General features: G+C 39.5%; 4 protein-coding genes across 4 annotated transcripts; 1 reads left to right on the plus strand and 3 right to left on the minus strand.

Annotated features, from left to right (window-relative positions):
* Nucleotides 1-669: 669 nt before the first annotated feature.
* LOC17897694 (probable LRR receptor-like serine/threonine-protein kinase At1g56140) lies at nucleotides 670-6868 on the minus strand. The gene is made up of 24 exons (XM_006303789.2): nucleotides 6663-6868; nucleotides 6297-6483; nucleotides 6064-6135; nucleotides 5853-5924; nucleotides 5688-5759; nucleotides 5499-5570; nucleotides 5273-5344; nucleotides 5087-5158; nucleotides 4873-4944; nucleotides 4715-4786; nucleotides 4535-4606; nucleotides 4296-4367; nucleotides 4135-4200; nucleotides 3884-3949; nucleotides 3683-3727; nucleotides 3512-3573; nucleotides 3041-3423; nucleotides 2752-2950; nucleotides 2504-2662; nucleotides 2263-2381; nucleotides 1949-2159; nucleotides 1629-1860; nucleotides 1393-1543; nucleotides 670-1265 (listed from the first exon to the last, which is right to left on the minus strand). Exons 1-24 carry the CDS (start codon nucleotides 6781-6783, stop codon nucleotides 894-896), a joined length of 3093 nt encoding a protein of 1030 aa, XP_006303851.2. The 5' UTR covers nucleotides 6784-6868; the 3' UTR covers nucleotides 670-893.
* Nucleotides 6869-7174: 306 nt separating this feature from the next.
* LOC17898658 (probable LRR receptor-like serine/threonine-protein kinase At1g56140) lies at nucleotides 7175-13272 on the minus strand. The gene is made up of 24 exons (XM_006306603.2): nucleotides 13090-13272; nucleotides 12635-12821; nucleotides 12474-12545; nucleotides 12304-12375; nucleotides 12134-12205; nucleotides 11954-12025; nucleotides 11718-11789; nucleotides 11520-11591; nucleotides 11299-11370; nucleotides 11145-11216; nucleotides 10975-11046; nucleotides 10747-10818; nucleotides 10595-10660; nucleotides 10436-10501; nucleotides 10283-10327; nucleotides 10104-10165; nucleotides 9621-9997; nucleotides 9071-9269; nucleotides 8838-8996; nucleotides 8620-8738; nucleotides 8299-8509; nucleotides 7985-8216; nucleotides 7753-7903; nucleotides 7175-7657 (listed from the first exon to the last, which is right to left on the minus strand). The coding sequence occupies exons 1-24, from the start codon at nucleotides 13208-13210 to the stop codon at nucleotides 7319-7321; spliced, it is 3054 nt and encodes a 1017-aa protein (XP_006306665.1). The 5' UTR covers nucleotides 13211-13272; the 3' UTR covers nucleotides 7175-7318.
* A 1223-nt stretch (nucleotides 13273-14495) lies between these two features.
* On the plus strand, nucleotides 14496-16405 carry LOC17899594 (shikimate O-hydroxycinnamoyltransferase). Its single transcript, XM_006307514.2, has 2 exons — nucleotides 14496-15041; nucleotides 15241-16405. Exons 1-2 carry the CDS (start codon nucleotides 14634-14636, stop codon nucleotides 16126-16128), a joined length of 1296 nt encoding a protein of 431 aa, XP_006307576.1. The 5' UTR covers nucleotides 14496-14633; the 3' UTR covers nucleotides 16129-16405.
* Nucleotides 16406-16892: 487 nt separating this feature from the next.
* On the minus strand, nucleotides 16893-17620 carry LOC111828637 (CASP-like protein 4A2). Its single transcript, XM_023777069.1, has one exon. It carries the CDS (start codon nucleotides 17579-17581, stop codon nucleotides 16961-16963), a length of 621 nt encoding a protein of 206 aa, XP_023632837.1. The 5' UTR covers nucleotides 17582-17620; the 3' UTR covers nucleotides 16893-16960.
* Nucleotides 17621-17672: the final 52 nt, after the last annotated feature.

Here is a 17672-nt window from a genome sequence, read left to right on the forward strand (position 1 = left end):
TGTTTTCTTGAATCTATTTTTGTTGTTGTCCTTAATCAATTATTCAACAACATCTTTTGGCTGGGGATCCTTTGTGGAACCGCAACCTTGGACATGAGAGTGTGGAAGCCATTTGATTATTAAGTGGCTAGTGAAGAGTACCTAATTAAGTTAAGACTTGCAGAAATAACAACAAGTAAGAAGTGGCTAGCTAGTAATTTGAAGAGTCACTCACCTTCAACCTGCAGAGACTGCATTGATTTGGTTAAGGATCGGACATGAGCAATGCGAGGCCCATTACGACCTGTTTTTAAAATATCTCGAACTTAGAGCTACTAAATTATTATTATGATTCAAAAGTCAGTATAGCTATCTTCCATATACAAACATCTCTATAGCCAACAATCGCAGAGGATGACATCTTCCCTCGTTGATCTTGGCTCTCTGGATGATATTTCGGAGACACTCATGACATTGGTGGTCTCAAGGCATGAGATGTCTGTGTGCACAGCAGAGCAGCGCCAAATCGTGCGCTTTGCTTCTTCCATGTTATATTCAGTCAGCTCATCATCATATAAGTCAAATTACCTGCACCATTTCCCGGTTAGATTCTTTTATCATGTGAGATCATACACAAAAATATAAAAACCACACATATCATGAGTGGTTCGAGCTCGTGGAACCAAGTGGTCTTCGAATTCCAACACATTACAATGTAAATAAGAAGTAGCTAGTGAAGGGAACGGCATTGATTTTGTTAAGGACATCAATAGTGCGCGGCGCATCACACCGCTTAAAGATCAAGCCAAACTCACCGAGCCTAAATTTTATTATTGTTAAATTAACATGAAATCTGTAATCATGAAATGATCCTCATATTCACAAACATCTCTATAGACAGAGAAGGGTCTTTGTCATCTCCCTTCATTAATATGGGCTCCAAGCATTGGCTTAGAGTCGTTGTTCCCCTCGGATCCAGGCGCCACAAAGCTCGTGAAGGATTCAGAAACCCCCGTGTCTTTAGTTTGAAAGCCGCTGAGAGAGGAGCCTGTAGTGTCATCAAATCTCCAGTCGGTTAGGTAGCCTGGCTTTGACTTGACATCACTGACCTCAACATCTCCTGAAAGCATGGCCACCACTCGTGACATGGGTGGTCTCAAGGCATGAGATGTCTGTGTGCACAGTAGAGCTATGCCAATCATGCGTTTGACTTCTTCCATGTTGAATTCAGTCAGCTCATGATCAATAAGTTCAACTTCACGACTTTTCTCGTGTAGATTCCACGCCTGTAAACAAGGAAAAAAAATATATCAAGAGTTTGCTAAAGGGCACAACCAGATTTTACGTTAAAGTTATGTTTATTACCAATAAGTACTGAAACAGACCATTAAATTAGAACAGGTAACGACGTACCCATTCAAGAAGATATCTTTTTTCATCCTCCAAGTTCTCATCAGAGTTTGGCCTTCCACTCACTAGCTCAAGAGCCACAACACCAAAGGCATACACATCTATTTTCTCTGTTAGATGTCCACGCATGGCATACTCTGGTGCAAGATATCCACTGCATTGGTACAACAACAGCACGGAAATGTGTTATAAGAAAACCAAAATTACAGCCTATGTTGTCAGGGTTTTAGGATATATACATCGTCCCAGCTACTCGGGTACTTATATGGGTTTTCTTGTCATCGTATAGTTTTGCGAGCCCAAAATCAGAAACTTTCGGGACCAATTTCGAATCAAGCAAAATGTTGCTGGCTTTCACATCTCTGTGTACTATGCGAAGCCTCGCCTCCTCGTGGAGATAGACTAGACCTCTAGCTACTCCCAGACATATCTCATAACGGGTTGACCAATCAAGATGTAAAGTCTTCTCCCCTGCAACATTCAAAACCAATTACAACTACATAATGAGTGCTATAAGCCTGGCAGAAGGATGGATCAATAAACTATGTTCTGTGCGTACCAAATAGAGCCTGATCAAGACTTCCGTTAGGAAGGTATTCATATACGAGCAAACGATGATCTCCTTCATAGCAGCACCCATAAAGCTTTACTAAATTGCGATGTTGAACTGCAGAGATTGCTACAATTTCTGCAACAAATTGCCCCTTTCCTTGCCGGGATCCCACCGACAATAGCTTCACTGCTACCTCTCTTCCATCATTCAGTTTCCCCTGTTGAATGTGTTATCCAAAACAAAAGGTATTACATATACTCTTCTACCCTCGTATTTTGAACAACAAACAGATATTTCATCCATTTCGGTATGGGACTTACCTTATAAACAGGCCCAAATCCCCCCTCTCCAAGCTTGTTTGAAGGATCAAAATCTTGAGTTGCACTTTTAAGTTCCGAGTAAGTAAAGGTGAAAGGCTTTACGTCCATACTAAGTATCTCTGCAAGAAAAAGTTTCAGTTCTAGGAAATCAACCAATTGCGATATGCAAGTTTTAATTTTTAGTTAGAAGACCCAAATTATTCTGCTCAAGGGCTTGTTTATGTTCTTATTACATCTATACCTTCATCATCTGTGTACTGTCTTCTTTTTTTTCGGATGATGAAGATAGCCACACCTGCAAAGATGCTCAAAACTCCAACGCCAACAATGACACCCACAATAAGACCAGTCCTGTTATTTCCCCGTGATGGTGGCCTATTACCCACAGTTGGTGTGAAATCTGAACATGAATATGTAACACTTAGGCACTAGCTAGCATCTGGAGCTGGTGAAAATCAGGAAGAAGAAAGAATTTGCCATTTGTGTTACCTGGTGTTGCACTGACGGCTGATATTAATGGTCCGTAAGCCCCTTGGATAGGAATACAACATGTCCCTTTCCCAGCCCAAAAAAGATGAATCTCGAGGTGATTTTCTGATACATTTGCCTTATATTGTTTCTGAACTGCTCGAACTGTTGAGTCACCAGCTGTTCTACGCACATCAAAATCCTTTTCAACAAGTCTACCCTGGAAAAATGGGGCTAGATCTTAGAATTGACCACCAAATATGGGAAAATATCGCTTGTAAAGCGGAAAGCTTGATCAAGTAGTGCAGACCTGGACATAAATGTCAAAACGTCGTCTTCCTAACCCTTTCCAAGTGTTAGAAGTTGAACCTAGAATTTGTATTTCAGCAAACTGAAGGTTTACCGTATAACCTCCATTTTCTAGCCCCAACCCATAATACCTAAGGGAAGATGCAGAAAGTCTTGCTGACTGAAAAAGCTCTGAGTCCAAAGTGTTGACAAATTGTGATTGTGAAGTAGCTTTGTATATATTACTGCTACTTCCAGCAAAAAGTCCTACACTACTGGCTGCCCATCTCTGACCATCACTAATGGCAAATGAAGCTGGTCCAAGATCCTCATCCTCCCTCTCAAATACTGCTCCGCTAACAGACCTTATCTCTGGGCCTCCGCAGTTTATCGAAAAGTCAGAATCTATTCACCAGTCAATAGCGTAAGTCTTTCAACAAATCTTTTTTTCAAGAGTACATACAAGCATTGTCCATGTGTTTGTTATACTTACAGATTCCTTTGCCTCGATTGCAGGGGAAGTTCTTCTGCAGGCAACTAAGTCCTGGTAAAACCCTTTTAACCATAAAAAGGAGATTTAAGAAAGAAATGATAAGTCATTTATAGATAACGAAAAACATACTAGAATTTCAAGCATCAGAAAGAACATATTTAAGAAAATCACCCGTTGTTAAGACCTTCCAATGTGAAGTTGTTAGCAATAAGGTTGCTGCACAGATAACATACAGTTTTGTTTATTAATTCCCTAGCATATGATTATAATTAATAAATAATAGGAGCTTTTTGCTGGATGTGAAGCCCTAATGAATGTAAACAGGGAAACGTTTCTGAGATGGTGAAACTTTATAGTGTTTTGTTTACTTACAGTTTCAAGTTTGGTAAGCTGGCCCATGAAGGAAGACTTCCAGACAAATCATTATATGACACATCTCTGTAAGAAAAGGAAAAATTAATTAAATTCCAAAACAGTTTCTTGATCATCTTGGCAAGTCTCCGTGTCACCAAGAGTGGAACCTTATTCAAATTAGATCAGAGCCCATATTCAGGAGGATCTCTTAACAATCACTCCACAACAATAGGTGATACGTTTGCTTTTTAATGGATTTTGTTACTCACATATAGCTCAATGACTGGGTCTTTTGAGTGGGCAAGGAACCATTGAACGTGTTGTTTCCCAGAAACCTGATATGAAGACAACAAATTTGTTTCACCAATATCTGGGTAGTTATACATAAAGATTCAAAAGAAGCAGAAAACATATCATCTTATCATCTTACAAGTGAGTAAGTCTACTTAAGTTGAAAAGTGGAGCTGGTATTGGTCCATGTAGTTTGTTGAAGCTCAAATCACTGGAAAACAAACATGAATTGCACGCTAATGAAGAAGAACTACAAAATTCTAATACCAGCACTTTAATATCATTTCGTATAGTTCCGTGACTTTCACTAATCATCTCACTCTTTTTAGAAAAGCGCTTCAAGAGCATTTGACGAAACACATTAACATATGTACTTACACTTGTTGCAAACTTGAGTATTCTCCAATCTTCGACGGTATTGTCCCAGTAAGATTACTGTTCCTCAATACTCTACGACATATACCATCAATATTAAATTCAAGGAGGAGGAGGAAACCATTCAGCAGTACATTAATCTAATAATGAATTGGAGTAGAAGTTGAAATAAAGCTGTCTTACAATATACTAAGAGATTTCATGTCTTTGATGAATTCAAGCGATGAGCTTCCATTGGATATATCACCAAGCCTCCTACAAATAGAATATGAATATGTGGAGAAAGGGAACGATAGAAAAACCGTAAACAATAAAAGTTCTTGACACAATGCATCACATACAGTTCTGTCAAAGAAGTTAAGTTGGAAAATGACGATGGTATTGGACCACTCAAACCAGTTCCTAGAATTCTCCTGCAGTAAAACATGTATCATTCATTGAATTTCAAATTTACGATGTAATGGAAAAAATTCTACTAAGAGAAAAATTGATTAAAAATATATATAAAAAAACACGATCAATGGAACAAATCCAAAATAAATGAATTCTTCTTACAAGGTAGTAAGTTTGGTCCATTTTCCTATAAAGTCTGGTATCTGACCTGTAACTTCCAGATCCGCAAGCCAACTGATAGAACATTAAGATTAGAAATCACCCAATGGCAAGAGTAAAATGTAAAGTAATAAATAGTTTACAAACTTTAGAACACCAACAATGAAGTTTATATTCGATATATCTTACGCTTGTTCCAGGTCCACAAGATTAGCAAATGATAAAGGTATTCTCCCGCTGAGCCCAGAACTATCTATGTATCTGCAATATATGGAAGAAATTATTTACAAATTAATGACACAAGAATTTTGTGGTCGGTAAAACACTAAATGATTTCTGAGGTTAACATTTCCTGTCTAAATTATAACCAGGGAATAAATACATAAACACTTGTCGACTAGAAATATATACTCACATTTGCTGAAGTTTTGCACAATTTCCGATCTCATCAGGTATAGAACCGGAAAAGTTATTTGAACTAATACTACTGCAAGAAAAAAAAAAATATATATATATATATATGTAGAAGGAACCGTCAAGATCTTTCAGAAGCAGTGTGAAGACACAATTATATTTAAAAAATGAAGAAGCAACCTGGGCTTACAGTAATCTTAAATCTGTAAGCAAACCAATTTCCTTAGGAACAGGGCCAGACAACGCATTGATCCCAAAAGTCCTGTGCGTTAAAAATTTGATAGTAGAAAATTATTAACTGAGAAGGTAGAAAATTACCACAAGGATAAAACAAAGAAGGTTTCAGAGGCTTTACATCCATTGCATTCGAGTCAAATTTCCAATCGCTGGAGGCAGAGAGCCTGTGAGAACATTTTGACCCAAGTTCCTGAAAGAAGGAGAAAGATGTGATTTTAAGGTCCATTCTTAAAGATTGTTTGTGCGGTATAATAAGATGTTGCTGGATGTGGATGTTATTTTGGTAGCTAGTATATAGAATCAAGAAGTGTTAATAAAAGAAACCATACAGATTCGTGAGGTATTTCAAAGTCCAGAGCTCTTCAGGTATAGTCCCTACAACTTCCTTCGCATACACCTTGCTGCCAAAACAACAAGGAGAAGAGTTTGAGACTTGACATATACTGAAGCATAAAAGGTTACCACTTGGCTTCACCCAGAGAGAGAAAAAAAAAAAAGTCAATCCCCAGTGGGAGAATGCGTCGAGCACATGGGGTGCACAAAAAGGAATAAAGAGGCGTACATGTTGGTGATGCGGCAGATGGTGGAGTTTTCGAAAGTGCAGTCGCATTTGATGAGAGGATTGTAGGCAGGGTTGTTGTCGAGGACACTATCGTCAATGGCGGCGCCGGAGCAAAGTTCGCCACTGATGTTCCATTCCCTCGGCGCCCGGATCCTCCAAGCCGCGAAGATGGAGTTCAAAGCTCGAGCTGTAACGGTCAATTATTATTATGACGATGATTACATAAAAACAAAAATGATTAAAATAGAAATATTATAATATGTAAATAATAAGACATCGGTTTTATCAAAATTAGGATCAGAAGATCTAGCCTACAGCCTTCAATTCGATCGATATGAGTTTGAACTTGTCAAGAAGAAGACAGACCTTCGTCGGGATGAGTGGTGGCTCCGGTTCGGTTTTGGGCTAGAATTACTTGCACCGAACCAAAATTACATAAGAACCAGATGGCGAGAAGTAGACGCGGAGAGCTCCGTAGCCTGAGCATCGTCGGCAACCAAAAATTTAGACGGCGAAGATGATGAGAGAGGGAGAGCCGCCAAAAGTAGACGGAGGAGGAGTTTTTACTTAATGATTCAAAAATGGTGTTTGAAGAGATTTTTGCAATTTTACTTGATTTGAATCTCTTTAATTAATGGTCTAACCAACACACTAATCCCTCCTTCGCGAGACAGGAAACCGTGTTAGTCACGCGCTGCATCTTCTTTTTAAGGATCAAAGCATGTGGATTGCACGCGTGTGGAACCGAGGGTGCGTTTCCGGGTCAACGGAGGTTTTTTCAACAACGTCGGCGGCGTTACGATACCTTTGGACCTTGACGCTAAAATCCAACGATGGTCTTAAAGGAATTATAATGTTTAAAAACGGGACCAAAGACATTTTCAGGAGAAACAGTCGCATCTCATGTAATTTCAAATTACTTAATTTTGGTCAGACAAGGTCTGCCGTTGGTCTGGTCTGGTCGTATTGACATTTTTACAATGTAAGCTTTATAAACCAAATGTAACAGAAACCACAAGTTTTCAAGTTTCATGTCGTCGTCCACCTTCGACTTGAGACTTGGAAGGATCCTTTGGAGTTTCAGGCAATATCCAGCTCGAGCTCGTTGAACCACTCATGAAGCTCATGGCATTCTCGAATGTTCTCTCAGAGACGTACCCTGGCTTCGCATTGGCTTCTGTTATCTCCACATCGCCTGTCAACATACCCACCACTCGGGACATTGTTGGCCGAATTGCATGATCTGTTTGTGTGCACAAGAACGCAACTCCTACTAGACGTTTCACTTCTTCCTCGTCAAATGATGTTAGATCCGGATCCACTATTTCCAAGTCACGCTGCTCTTGATGTAGGCTCCATGCCTGCGCAAACCAAATTACTTCAATTATTATTCACCAAATTTGGTAATATGGAACCTGTTTTTTGGCCACTAGTTGCTAGCTAGTTAGAAAGATACCCATTCGAGAAGGTACTGTTTGTCATCATCCAATTCTGGAGAAGAGTTAGGCCTTCCGCTTACAACTTCCAGAGCCACAATACCAAAGGCAAACACATCTGTCTTCTCTGTTAGATGTCCAAGCATCACGTACTCTGGTGATAGATATCCACTGCATTATAACATTCAATAACTATAAGTTTTAACCCTTGTGACAAAACCATGTTGAATGTGAAGTTTTCAAGATATTTACATTGTCCCTGCAACTCGGGTACTTATGTGCGTCTTCTTATCATCATAAAGTTTGGCCAACCCAAAATCAGAGAGTTTCGGGACCAGATCCGAGTCTAGAAGAATATTGCTTGCCTTCACATCCCTATGCACTATACGGGGATTTGACTCTTCATGCATATATGCTAAACCTTTTGCTACTCCCAAGCATATCTCAAAACGTTGTGACCAGCCAAGCTGCAAACTCTTATCCTCTGCCAAAATCATGTAACGTGTAAGCTAACAGCAGTTTTTAAATATTTACAAGGATGACACATTTAAACGTCATGAGCATACCAAAAAGAGCTTGATCTAGACTGTTGTTTGAGAGATATTCATATACAAGCATGCGCTGATTTCCCTCAATACAGCATCCATACAGTTTTACAAGGTTGCGATGCTGAACAGCTGATATAGTGGCAATCTCCGCAACAAACTGACCCTTTCCTTGCCTGGATGCAACTGACAATTGCTTTACGGCTATCTCTCTTCCGTCATTCAGTTTTCCCTGAACCGATGCATATTATTAGAAAATAGCCAATGATTTTTTTTTTTTTAAACCTTCTAGTACGCTGCTCTCCCTATAGGTGTCTCATCACATTCTGTGTAGGATCTTACCTTAAAAACTGGTCCAAATCCTCCCTCCCCAAGCTTGTTGGAAGGATCAAAATCTTGAGTTGCAGTTTTGAGTTCTGAGTAACTAAAGGTGTAGGGCCTTATGTGCAGACTGTGTAGCACTGCATAAGAGTAATTAATTAATAAGAACCACTTAGAAGGTTACAGTTGTTCACGATTAGACTTTAATAATACCGCCACAGCTAAGCCTTTCTATTTACCTTCTTCATCAGCTGCCCTTTTTCTTTTCCTACGGATGAATAAGATGATAGCAATCACCAAGATACTTAACATTCCTGCTCCTACAATGACCCCTATAATGATACCAATTTTTTTCTTGGATTTCGAGGGCAACTTATTTTTTACAGTGGGTATGAAATCTGCAGAAAGGAAAAGATGGTAGTTAGAAAAGATATAGGACTCCACAAATATCATGAAAGTTTCTGGTGTATACCTGGAGTGGCACTGATAGCTGAGACTAACGGCCCATAAGTGCCTTGAGCCGGAATACAGCATGTCCCTTTTCCAGCCCAGAAAAGATGAATTTCAAGGTAATTTTCAGATACATTTGCTTTATAAACTCTTTGAATTACTCGGATACTAGAGCTGTTAGATGCTCTCTGCATGTCAAAATCCTTTTCAACAAGTTTTCCCTGAAAACAAAAGGAAATCAGAGGTCAGAAACCATTGACAGAAGAATATAGTTCATGAAGAGTTGAGCCTTAAAACGTTGCATCTTAAGTTTTCACCCCTGCTTGAACGAAATCTGTGCTGCACCTTGTACCAGATACTTTAATAGAAATGATCTCTTGTATGCCATGGCTTATCAAGGACCTCTCTAGTTCAAAAAAACTACTACAGACATATTTCATATTCTCATTACTTTTGAGATAACAAAATGATCATTTTTTAACTTCACAAAAACAAAATAACTAATCCACTGGCAAGAAGAAAATTAATGTTCTGTAAGAATATGGGCGGAAGCTCAATGTAATAGTAGAGACCTGGACATAAATGTCGAAAACTCGCCTTCCAAGACTTTTCCAGGTATTAGAACCTTGTATTTGTATCTCAGCAAACTGAACTGTTATACTATAGCCTCCATTTTCTAGCCCCAGTCCGTAATACCTTAAAGAAGATGCAGAGAGTCTTGCTGATTGGAAAAGCTCTGAGTCTGAAGTGTTCGCAAATGGTGTAGCTGAATGATCTATGTATTGATTACTGTTACTCCCAGTAAATAGTCCTACATTGCTGACTGCCCATCTCTGTGTTTTACTTACGAAAAATGTAGATGGTCCAAGTGCCCCCTCGTCCTTTTCATACATAGCTCCACCATTAGACCTGATATCCCGGCCTCCACAATTGACGAAAAAGTTGAAATCTGGACACCCATTAAAAGAGAGGTATCTTAACCAACATGTTTTTTAATATATATGCATCCTAATATTCGCAATGCTAAAACTGAATAACAATTTAGATGCACTTACATACTCCTTTTCCTCGATTGCAGCGGAAATTCTTCTGGAGGCAGTTCAGTCCGGGGAAAGCCCTTATAGAAAAAACAAAAGGTACTAAAATGAGGAATATGGCATGTTGGTTAACAGTTGTATGCTTGTGAAATAGAAATAACGTAGAGCTTCAGGCAGCACAAGATTCATTAAGTCACCTTCTGTTAGAACCTCCCAAGGTGAAGTGGTTGGCAATCAGGTTACTGCAAAATAACGCACACACAACACAAAAAAAAAAAAAAATTATTTTCAACAAAGCAAAACAATGTATTGTGTGCCATGATATATAAGCACGTTGTTCTCGAACTTACAGTTGCATGTTTGGTAGGCGAACCCAAGAAGGAAGATCCCCTGCTAAATCATTGTATGACACATCTCTGCAAGTAAAGCACTTTGAATTTATATGGACAAGTTTTCAATACATAGTACCGAGAGAGAGAAACATTCCTATACATATATTTGTTACTCACATATTACTAAGAGATGAACTCTTTTGAGCCGGTAAGGATCCATTTAGCTTGTTATTTCCAAGAAACCTGAATGAAAGTTATGATATTTCTGTTCACTTAGTCTGTGAATCTTGAATAAGAGCATCTGATGGGGAAAATAAATATATTCTTACAAGTGAGTAAGCTGTCTTGAGTTGAAAAGCGAAGCTGGAATTTGCCCAGTTAGCTTGTTAAAACTCAAATCACTGGAGAAGAAAGAAAGAATCAATTATTAAAGGCATATGTGCTTTGTTTTAGAAAGTATATAATCTCAGTTTAGTAACAAAGAAGACATATGATAACTTTTTGAAGCATCTTAAGATCCAGAAACAAAACTTTGTGTCATCTTGTCTCAGACTTACAGTTGTCGTAGCCACAAGTAATCTCCAATATCGGATGGTATTGTGCCTGTGAGATTATTGTTCCTTAATACTCTGCATGATATTTAAAAAATATGTCAAGATACAGAGGAAAGTGAACAGCAAAAGGAGTTTGGAAGATCATAAGGCAAAAGCTGAATAGAATTCCTTACAGGACACTTATAGATTTCATTTCTCGGATGAATTGAAGAGAAGAGTTGCTATTACTTATTTCACCTAGTCTCCTGCATTTAGGATTTCAGTTGGCATCGAGACAAAGCGCAAGTTGAAAAGTGAAGGAGAAAATAACATATATTCAGCCCTTACAATTCTGTCAATGAAGTTAAGTTCGCAAATGTAGATGGAATTGGACCACTCAAACTAGTCCCCAGAATTCTCCTGCAGAAAAGCACGTTTCAGTATATAGTGTGGTATATATACCATCAGGTGTTGATTATTAAGCGATACTCTATAGGTTGATAAGCGATAGCTTTAAAACAAAGAAATAAGACTGAATAATTGAAGAGCTGCAATATAAAATTTCTCACAGGGTAGTAAGTTTGGTCCAACTTCCTATAAAATCTGGTATCTGACCTGTAAGTTGGATATCATTAATCCAACTGAAACCAAATGAAAAAAGAAGTCAATCCAAAACTTCTGAACAATTAAGAATATGCTTTATGTTTCTAAATGAGTAGCAAGATACAAAAACAACAGAGGAGATTAGAATAAGATGTAACTCTTACGCTTCTTCCAAGTTCACCAAATTAGCAAATGATGAAGGAATTTCACCACTAAGTCCTGAACTTCCAATGTATCTGTCATAAATATGAGAAATAAATAAACTGGAAGCACTGCAGTGTATGGACATTGTCTATTTGTAAAACATTTGATGAGAAGTGAGATTATAATGGAGTGTAGATGCAATCAGTACTAAACATCACCACATGAAATACGATAAGCAAGAATTGCATACACTTACATTTTCACTAGCCTCTTGCAATCGCCAATCTCAGGTGGTAGAGAACCAGAGAAATTATTCATATCAATCGCTCTGAACTCAAAAAAGAAAAGTAATAAAATGATCAGAATCTATCGGGCGGAAAGTAAAGAAGCAGTTGAAAATGTGATCATATCCTTGGTGAGAAAGAAGTCCTCTTACAATGATCTTAAATCAGTAAGCAGTCCAATTTCTTTGGGAACTGGTCCGGACAATGCATTGGCCCCAAAAGTCCTGAGTTAAAAAGAATATTTACGCACGCAACAATAAGAAAAGAAAAGCAAATTGGTCTCACATATGCATAAATTTACAAGCCTGTATCAGTGCCTTACATCCACTGCATTTGAGTCAGATTTCCAATGCCAGGAGACAGAGGACCACTCAAGAAATTCTGATGTAGGTTCCTGCAATAATTAGAAAAGAAAAAAAAATGAGCGGGTGAGTGTGTTCCAATGCAATACTTGTTTTAAGTAGCTAGGTGAAGCAGTGCGAAAAATCATACAGATTTGAGATGTAAACAAGAGTCCAGAGGTCATCAGGAATTGGTCCCGCAACATCCATACCGTTAGCTCTCCTGCGCGAGACACACAAAAGTCATTTGTGAGTGAGGCGATACGTCGAACAGGTGGAAGGCAGTGAGTGAGAGAGGGAAAAGAAACGTACAGAGACACGATGCGGCAGATAGTGGAATCGACAAAAGTGCAGTCGCATTTGATGAGAGGATTGAAAGCTAAATTGTCGATGCTGACACTGTCGTCTATGGCGGCTCCGCTGCATAGTTCGCCGCTTATGTTCCAGTCCTTCGTCGCCGTTATCTTCCACGTCCGAAAGATATTGTTCAACGCCCGAGCTGAATCGTTTCCAATTTTGAAAATTGATGGCAGAGTTTGTTTAACTTTAATTTCAAAATATATATATATATATATATATATATATATATTCTTCTGAATTCAACCAGAAAAGGAGAAACCAATAATAAATAAATATGTCATAAACACACCCAAAAAAAACATCTCTTTCGAACTTATATGTATCAAAATATATGCAACAACAACCAAAAAAGAAAGGCTTAATGAACTGATGATGATCTAAAACGAAATTAGCAAAGTTTGGAGGACCTTCGTCGGGGTCAGTAGTGGCTCTGGTTCGGTTCTGTGGTCGAACCACATGAAAAAGAGCTGACATGAACACAAACCAAACTAGGAGGGAGAGATTTTGGGACCGTCTTAATCTCGGCATCGTCGATGACCAAAAGAGGAAGATGTGAGAGATGGATCCAGAGTAGTAAACCAACTAGCCATTTCCCATTTGTTGTTTGTTAATTGTGTTATGCGATATAAAATATATATATATGTATATATTAATATATGATTTTTACTTTAGAATTTAACAGCCTAATTTTTATTTTTTAATTGATAATTTTGCCATGTGGGTAAGCTTTTATCACAGTCTTTCTTTTTTAGTTATCAAATAAAGAAAGGTGTCGGAACGGAAACGACGCGGCCTTGGCCATTTCATTTTAGACGTCGTCGTTACTCGTTTAATCAATTATAACCAGTAGTTCATTTTACTATTCATTAAACTAATGAATTAGGTTACTAATAAAGTGTTTATGTCCGAATATATAAACAAAGTTTGATTAATCGAACCGTATATATGGTGGTATGACATCAGCCAGTTGCCTCATTTTTCAACCAAATAGCAAAAATACTTACGTGTGTTCCTTCCACTTTGTATAAAATATTCACAACGACAACGATATTATATTATACGCCTGATGCAATCCAATCGCTAACATTAATATTATAAACGACCATTACCGATAGAGAGTTATGATTATTTAGGACAAGGACGTCAAATAGACAAAGTCATAATGCTATATGTTTGACCATGTTTTTAAAGCATTCTTGGTTACGTACATACTTTTCTAACGAATACAAAAGTAATATCACTAATGTTTATCTCCTTCATATACATAACTTGAGTTGACTATAAAATAGTGGTTCATCTGCTTATTGTATTAATATTTACCAAATTATATTATTTTTCCGCCTCTTGATCGAATTATTATATAAAAATCTATGATAGAAGTAGTCTTTTTTTTTTTTTGTCGACTATAGTAGTAGTCTTGATGATAGACATTAGTTTGCTTGGGTACGAAACATAACGGGTTTTTTTGAGACAAAATAAAAACCTGTAATGTAATGTAATGGATAAGAAGACAATAGAAACGGCAACTACAAATCAAAGGCCTATGCCCATTGGAAAGGCCCAGGATATGACAATTAAAAAAATCTAAAGAAGTGAGCCCATTGTGAATTGGGCCTAAGCGTAAAGGATAGAGAGGGTGAGGAGGTAACCGGGGCGGGTTTACCAACCCCCGGAAAGAGGAGTGGGACAGAGTGATGAGATGGACCAATAGAGAAGAAGCTGCCGCATTTGCACTCTTGAGTTGGTTGACAGATCGATGGAGTAGGCGGGGACGGGGGGCGGTAGGTGAAGGATTGCGACCTTTCGCTTTTTTTTTTTTTTTTTTTTTTTTGCTCACCACACCCACTTATTATATCTACCCCTCCTCCCCTTGTCACACAATTTCTCAGATCAAATTCAAAACATAAAAACTTGTTTGCGTTTGATCTTGTAAAAAAAAAAAAAACCAACTATGATAATTAACATCCGAGATTCCACCATGGTCCGGCCTGCCGCCGAGACCCCAATCACTAACCTTTGGAACTCCAACGTTGACCTCATCATCCCTAGGTTTCACACCCCTAGTGTCTACTTCTACAGACCCACCGGCGCCTCCAATTTCTTTGACCCTCAGCTCCTCAAGGACGCTCTTTCCAAGGCCCTCGTCCCCTTTTACCCCATGGCTGGTCGCTTGAAGAGAGACGATGATGGTCGTATCGAGCTCGATTGCAACGCCGCCGGTGTCCTCTTCGTCGTCGCCGATACTCCCTCTGTCATCGACGATTTTGGCGACTTTGCTCCCACCCTCACTCTCCGCCAGCTTATTCCCCAAGTTGATTACTCCGCCGGCGTCCACACTTTCCCGCTCCTCGTCTTGCAGGTTCATTAATCTTTCCCTTTGTGAGAGATTTTGTCTTTGTGAATTTAATAAAGACTTGGCTGGCTAGCTCTCAACCTTAATTATTAACTACTACACTTCGTAACTAGTTAGGCAGAAATTGATGGCTTTCAATTTTCTACTTTTGTCTTTCTTTAATTTATAGCTTAGCTTAGAGCTTGATCCTGGTTCCTTGATGTAGGTGACCTTCTTTAAATGTGGGGGAGCTTCCCTTGGGGTTGGCATGCAACATCACGTGGCTGATGGTTTCTCTGGTCTCCATTTTATCAATACATGGTCTGATATGGCCCGTGGTCTTGACCTTACCATTCCACCCTTCATTGACCGTACCCTCCTCCGCGCTAGGGACCCCCCTCAGCCTGCTTTTCATCATGTCGAATATCAGCCTGCCCCCAGTATGAGGATCCCGTCCAAACCAGGCTCCCCTGATGATGCTACCGTCTCTATTTTCAAATTATCACGCGACCAGCTTGTTGCTCTCAAGGCCAAATCCAAGGAGGATGGGAACACCATAAGCTACAGCTCATACGAGATGTTGGCTGGCCACGTCTGGAGATCAGTGGGCAAGGCGCGCGGACTTCCAGACGACCAAGAGACCAAGCTGTACGTTGCAGTTGATGGAAGGTCCAGACTTCGCCCGCAGCTGCCCCCTGGTTACTTTGGCAATGTGATATTCACTGCCACACCATTGACCGTTGCAGGGGATCTTCTATCAAAGCCAACATGGTTTGCTGCAGGGATGATTCATGATGTTATAGCTCGCATGGACGATAACTATCTGAGGTCTGCTCTTGACTACCTTGAGATGCAGCCTGATCTGTCAGCACTTGTCCGAGGTGCACATACCTACAAATGCCCAAATTTGGGAATCACAAGCTGGGCCAGATTACCCATCTATGATGCAGACTTTGGTTGGGGTCGTCCCATATTTATGGGACCTGGTGGAATTCCATACGAGGGTTTGTCTTTTGTGCTACCAAGTCCTACAAATGATGGCAGCTTATCCGTGGCCATTGCCCTCCAATCTGAACACATGAAACTGTTTGAGAAGTTTTTGTACGAGATATGAGAGAGATAAGCCGCTGAAGAAAATGCCCTCGTTTTCCCCCACTTAGGAAACTCCTGAGCTAAATTGGGCATTTGCTTCTTGTCGCAATTCATTATCCTGTGTTTTAGAGGGTACAAGAAGTTTATGGTCTGTAACATTTGGACTATCTCATATAGGAACTTTTGCTTTATGTTAATACAGATGATAAGTGTCAAACACATGCCGTGATTGTTTGGTGTCTGATTGGTTATGCCCATGTTTAATCCATGATGCTGTCTTCTATTCAGTTTTCCTGCAATAACTCTGTTTCTATCTCTCTACACCCTTCTGTATTTGTGGTCCGATACTCGATGATTATAGTGCATGTGCCCGCAAAAGTTGACGTTGTGAATTTGGGGGAGAAGCCACGCCAGAGCTGCTTTCAAGACTGAAAACGTTTGTTTTCATAATTTATTGAGAAACGTGTGAAAATGTAAGCTAAATGGAAAAATGTCAAACATAGTAAACTAGGAATCGACATTAAAAAGCGACAAAACAAAATCATTGATCATAAATCTTTAGTGTCTACTGATTGTCAAAGTGGAATTCATGAAGCAAGATGAAGGAACGGCATAGACAGTGTAGACTATTTATTTGTATGTGCTGTAGCCTGTTGCATACTAGCATGGAATTTGTTTTGACTGGACGGAGATACGCATATTTTTGGAACCTAGCAACCGGGAGAAATTTAAAGCACAGTAATCAAGCTTAGGATTGCAAGCTTTGAGTCCAAATTGAAAGAAGTTGTTATTTATTATTAAGATGGTGAGAATAAATGCTTGGTTACATTTTGGCCCATCGCATCTCTTTTGATTTAGGCCTTGTGCTCAATAAAGTGATGATTGGGGTCTGATACATCAATGGCATGTCCTCCAGTTGAGCTGAGGTGAGTAGCTCGGCTAAGATTTTCAGTCTTGTGAATATCCTCTACCAAATGAATGTCTTCCTCGAGCATTACCATTCTCGTTGGTTCGCCATGGGGTCCTGGCACTGTGACTTCTTGGACTTTGAGGTGCTCATCAAACTTGATAATCTCAGTCTTTGTAGAAGACATTCTTCTTTTCTTGAGATAGCAGAAGAGGGCGGCAGCGAGGAATGCAAGAAAAAACAAACTGCCTAGAGAGATAACAACCACAATGATAACATGATGATGACCCGGTGGTGGCGGTGGTGGTGGTGGAAGAACGTGAGGTGGAGGCGGTGGGTGATGGGGACGAGGATATGGTGGCGGCGGGAAATGGGGATGAGGTGGTGGTGGAGGAGAAAAGTGGGAAGGAGGTGGCGGTGGGTGATGGGGATGAGAAGATGGTGGCGGTGGAGGGACAATGTGGGAAGGAGGGGGAAGATGATACGGTGGGGGTGGAAATGGAGAAGGGAGAGGATGTTGATGGGACGGTGGTGGGTAAAAGGGGAAGAAGTCAACGTGGGCAGCCATTTTGAGCGTATGCTTTTGTTAACGAACTAAATGTTATTGGAGAGGTGTGAGGTTTTTTGTGTTTGTTTGTATAATTTCGAAGCCTATTTGT

This window comes from Capsella rubella, unplaced genomic scaffold (genome assembly GCF_000375325.1).
Source record: "Capsella rubella cultivar Monte Gargano unplaced genomic scaffold, Caprub1_0 scaffold_1, whole genome shotgun sequence".
NCBI classification, from domain to species: Eukaryota; Viridiplantae; Streptophyta; class Magnoliopsida; order Brassicales; family Brassicaceae; genus Capsella; species Capsella rubella.

Excerpts from the sequence above, each read along its gene's own strand:
- LOC17897694 (XM_006303789.2), bottom strand. The coding sequence starts at position 6,783 with ATGCTCAGGCTACGGAGCTCTCCGCGTCTACTTCTCGCCATCTGGTTC. Across the intron at positions 4,787-4,872 it reads TTAACTTCTTTGACAGAACT|GAGGCTTGGTGATATATCCA; the intron begins GTATGTGATGCA and ends TTCTATTTGTAG. Across the intron at positions 2,951-3,040 it reads GTTTTGACATTTATGTCCAG|GGTAGACTTGTTGAAAAGGA; the intron begins GTCTGCACTACT and ends CCATTTTTCCAG.
- LOC17898658 (XM_006306603.2), bottom strand. The coding sequence starts at position 13,210 with ATGCCGAGATTAAGACGGTCCCAAAATCTCTCCCTCCTAGTTTGGTTT. Across the intron at positions 11,592-11,717 it reads TTGGTGAACTTGGAAGAAGC|TTGGATTAATGATATCCAAC; the intron begins GTAAGAGTTACA and ends ATTTGGTTTCAG. Across the intron at positions 10,328-10,435 it reads CGCCTACCAAACATGCAACT|TAACCTGATTGCCAACCACT; the intron begins GTAAGTTCGAGA and ends GTTATTTTGCAG.
- LOC17899594 (XM_006307514.2), top strand. The coding sequence starts at position 14,634 with ATGATAATTAACATCCGAGATTCCACCATGGTCCGGCCTGCCGCCGAG. Across the intron at positions 15,042-15,240 it reads TCCCGCTCCTCGTCTTGCAG|GTGACCTTCTTTAAATGTGG; the intron begins GTTCATTAATCT and ends TCCTTGATGTAG.
- LOC111828637 (XM_023777069.1), bottom strand. The coding sequence starts at position 17,581 with ATGGCTGCCCACGTTGACTTCTTCCCCTTTTACCCACCACCGTCCCAT.